This window comes from Telopea speciosissima, chromosome 1, assembly GCF_018873765.1.
Source record: "Telopea speciosissima isolate NSW1024214 ecotype Mountain lineage chromosome 1, Tspe_v1, whole genome shotgun sequence".
NCBI classification, from domain to species: Eukaryota; Viridiplantae; Streptophyta; class Magnoliopsida; order Proteales; family Proteaceae; genus Telopea; species Telopea speciosissima.
The window spans coordinates 54,281,060-54,285,182 of record NC_057916.1 but is presented as its reverse complement, the minus strand read 5'-3'; the positions used below and the strand labels follow the sequence as shown (position 1 = coordinate 54,285,182).

Genomic DNA, 4,123 nt, shown 5'->3' with positions numbered 1-4,123 from the left:
TGTTTGTGCATTCCCCATCCCCTCACTGGCTCAATGGAGCTAACCCCCCTATGTACACCTTCTTTTAGATTTTGATGCAGATGGCGGGTATCTGGCTGGTCTCGAGGTCCAACCTGCTGATTATGATGGTATCGGCATGGAGGAGCCGGATGCAATGTCGGACGAACACGATGACGGATGCCCCTATGATGATTGTGCCTACGGGCCGTGTTGATTATGGGGATTGTCCCCTCTTTTGATTCTTTTGGGGCCTTGTGCCCATTATAAACACTTGTTTGTATTACTTTATATTTTTTTTGAGTAGTTATATGATGGTCAGTCGGATAACTATTAACTATTATGATGTATCACGTAGTCAATTGAACATACTATAGCTACTATACTAATGCTTCCGTTGTTTATTTAAATTTGAAATGTAATATTTCCTTCCCCGCACTTTGATATTATTGTGTAGTTTAATATTGGTTAAGACTGTGACTGGGACACTGTGTCTGTGATCCTGGTAGTGTAGGATGACGCGTGTCATCCTAGTCACCCCTTCTAATGTACTTTATCCCTTATAGGACTGGGGGCGTGACAATGAGTGCTTCACAAAAATATGGCATAGATTATTGTGCAGGATCCCCTATAATTTTGCAAATGTGGCTGCTGGTAAGGCTACGATTGGTCCAACCAATACCTGATGCCACGCTGCACTTGAAGCATTTCCGAATCCGAAGGGAAACAATAGAGTTTCATGCAATCAAGGATTGGAGGAAATATTTGGAAGAGAGAATGGACGAGAAGATTCAATGGAACTGCCATTGGTAGAATACAAAAGCACCGGTCTTCAAAATTCAGGATTGTGATTATGTGTGGTTGATGGGTTTGACTCATACCACCTTCTACCTACCTCATCTCACATCCATGCAATGCCATTTGGCTTCGAAAGCAGAAACGGCGGAGGTTCGACAACCAGAAGAGTTAACGCTGAAGATCGTGAATCTACTGGATGAATTGTGGATGAAGCATGTAATTGGGGGATGACCTTATTGGATTATGTTTCATTTCTATCACTCTCTTTTCCATTTCCGTACCCTCTTTTTCGTTGCCATGCCATTCCCATACATGTAACAATCAGGGATTAAATGAAAGACGTTTGAGATTGTGCCTTGCAAAGAAAAAGTAATTGTTTCAAGCTAATTAACCTACTCTGTTCATAAGACAAAATGAAAAAATAAAATAAAATAAAATACAACATCAAAATATCCAAATAACACTCTAAAATCTATACAAAAAAAAAAAGAGTATGTTCAATAACTGGGGAGGGGGAGAAGGCTAATTCTCGCCACCCAAGGATGTGGCCTCGCTATCGACCTCCGAGATGAGCTCATAATTACCATCATCACCGTTGTCATGAAAATCATCGTCATCATCACCCCGCACCGGGGATGGCGATCGAAAGAGTCCTTCATGCGCTAGCTACTTCCGAAGGTACCTGTTCTCCTCAGAATATGGATGACAGCGTCGCTTGAAGTGGTCTCGAGATTCCCTCATCTCGTTGAGTTGATCACTCTAAAAGAGAAAGGGATCGAGATTACTTCAAAAAAAGGGAAAATATTCCAAGGGAAAGAAAGGAAAACATCAAAAGATACAGAAGAGGAATTACTCACCAACCACTGGATGTCACATATTCTATCCTGGAACTTGGCATCGACACTCGCTTGCATCCAGCGCATGTCGATGTATCTCTCAGCACTGATCTATTATGATGATACCAAGCAAAGGTCAGCCAAGACCAAGGAATTAATCATAAAGTGAAAAAGAAAAGAAGAGGTAACGTACCCCAGCAAAGGAAATCGGGAGTCCCAAGTCCTGATCAGAAACCCGACAGGCAGGGAGGACGGTTTGGAGACTAATATCAAACCTGGAAGGGATGGCCCACCCCTGTACCCTAGGATGAGATCGCCCATCTACGCGATAGGCAAGTCAGCACCAGCAGCATGGGAAGGGTGAGAGCTCACACTGCAACCATGTGAGGGAGGTAATCCGTACTCGCCAGGAATCAGGCGATGACCTGGGTACTGCAAAAAGGAAGAAAGAAAAGAAGAGACAAGATTGTCAATTTAAAAAAAAAGAAGACAAAAAATGTCACAAAAGGAGATAAGGTCTAAGGAATTATCACATGACCCTCCTGGGTCAAGCAAACGCAGAAGGTCTCCCGATAAAGGAAGTCCTGGTAATTCTGGTTCACAACAACCAGCTCTGAAGCTGTAATCCCAATCCTCAATGTCAAGAGATAAGAGAGGAGTGCGGATATGAGTAGGGGGAGGCCGAGGAACCATCTGAGTAGGATGCCAGTGTCAGGTCACCCTCTCCCCAAGATAGAGCTCCACCCCAGAAGGACCCTCAAAGGCTATCCGCTTTTGGACAAACCCACAAACGAACCAGTACTCCTCTAGGTCATCAAGATACACAATCTGCTCCTCATCGTAGGGCTACCAGTGGATCTGCCAACATAATTGGTTCAGTTAAACAAGCAAAGGGAAATTAGTTTAGAGAGAACAAAAAGGCTGAGTGAAGTTTCTTTGATCATTACCCAGTTAACTGCCAAGTCATTGAGCTGAAGACGTACTTGCAGCTCATCGATGAGAGAACACCCGGCCTTCCTCCAATGAGTCACTCGGGGGATGTAAGGAGCCGACTCGTTAGGGAGACCAGGGGCATGGATCCCTAAAACCTCATAGCACTAGACCTGTCAAGAAAATAACAATATAAAGAACCAAACAAAGATTGAAGGCTAAAAGAAAAAAAAAGAGGGACCAAGGGAGCGAAGCATACCCAAAGAACGTAGGCGCAATTGGTCAAGCCAGGGGTGCCGAAAGTAACACGATCTAACATCCTCAAAAAATGAGCATAGCCAGACCCACCCCAGTCATAGGATGCTGCCTCATCAAAATCCTCAAAGAAACAAGCAAGAAGAGTATCTGTGCGGCCTCGCCCCATCACAGAAAAGGACGTTGGAGATAAGGTAAAGGAGAAAACTCCTAGCAGCCTGGTCCAATAACTCCCTAGGGGAGTTGTCATCAATCACACTGCTGTCCCACTCCTTCTTTAGGGTGGACAAGAGAATGACACGAGAAGTCAGTGTGAAACCCAGGAGATTCCCAATATCCTTAAGGGATCTTGTCTCAAGGGAAGGATTCACGAAAATAGGTCTCCTAGAGAAGGGGATCCCTATAATCATGAAGAAGTCCAGAGGGATGATGGTTACCTCCCTAGCAGGCAGGTGAAATGTGTGAGTTGATGGCCACCATTGGTCCGCCAAAGCATGAACTACGAGAGTATCCAGCTTGGGTGAAACGACTTGAGCAGTGCGACCCAAGCCAGTCAAGTCCACCCTCTCCCTCACGGCAGGATGAAGGCACAAGTACCATGAGAAGATGTCATTGGTATGACAGTACGTCTTGTAACCAGGGGAGTAAAGCTCCTACAAGATAATGGCGGGAATCAAATATCGAACAAGAACAAGCATTGCATAAAAAGAGAAGAAAAGGCAAACACCACTTACCTTCTTGAGAGCCTGATCCCAGATGGTGCAACACTTGTGGAGTGCGATGTCCACCAGAATACTGCCCAGGTACCACTCTGCCTTCAACTTGCCGGATACCTCGGAAGAAAAGGATGATGGCTTGCCCCGTTTAGATGAAGACGTGGCAAATGGCTCACAAAAGAAAAGGAGAAAAAGCAAAGAAGAAAGAGAAAAATGAGAAAAAGGAAGGAGGAGAGAGAAAGAAGAGAGGGGGGGGGGGAGCCCAAGAGGGAAAAAACCAAGCCAAGGGGAGGGGACATGAGAAATGAAGGACACCTCCGTTTTTATAGAGATTTACAGCCAGCGGTGCTGCGGCCTCAGCTACGACCCCACGTGGCATCGCCGCGTAGGCCCATGGCCCAACGTGGCAACACCTCACAGGTCCATGGCGCAACATGGCAGAGTCGCGCAGAACCGACAGCATTGTAGCCAAAAAAATATATATATATTTTTTGGGGTTGCAATGCCACCTCACCATACACTTTGTAAAATTGGTTGCGATGCCTTTTGATCGTACGTTTTCCAAGGAAAATTGGTCACGATGCCATCTCA

General features: G+C 45.3%; 1 protein-coding gene across 1 annotated transcript; it reads right to left on the bottom strand.

Moving 5' to 3' along the window:
• Positions 1–1,952: 1,952 nt before the first annotated feature.
• Positions 1,953–3,911, bottom strand: LOC122651301 (protein MAIN-LIKE 1-like). The gene is made up of 6 exons (XM_043844642.1): positions 3,870–3,911; positions 3,551–3,703; positions 3,025–3,469; positions 2,821–2,924; positions 2,579–2,728; positions 1,953–2,063 (listed from the first exon to the last, which is right to left on the bottom strand). Exons 1-6 carry the CDS (start codon positions 3,909–3,911, stop codon positions 1,953–1,955), a joined length of 1,005 nt encoding a protein of 334 aa, XP_043700577.1.
• Positions 3,912–4,123: the final 212 nt, after the last annotated feature.

Coding starts and splice junctions, on each gene's coding strand:
- LOC122651301 (XM_043844642.1), bottom strand. CDS start 3,911: ATGCCACGTGGGGTCGTAGCTGAGGCCGCAGCACCGCTGGCT. Junction 3,704..3,869: donor AGGCCGCAGCACCGCTGGCT/GTAAATCTCTAT, acceptor TTCTTTTGTGAG/CCATTTGCCACGTCTTCATC. Junction 3,470..3,550: donor GGGATCAGGCTCTCAAGAAG/GTAAGTGGTGTT, acceptor ATTATCTTGTAG/GAGCTTTACTCCCCTGGTTA.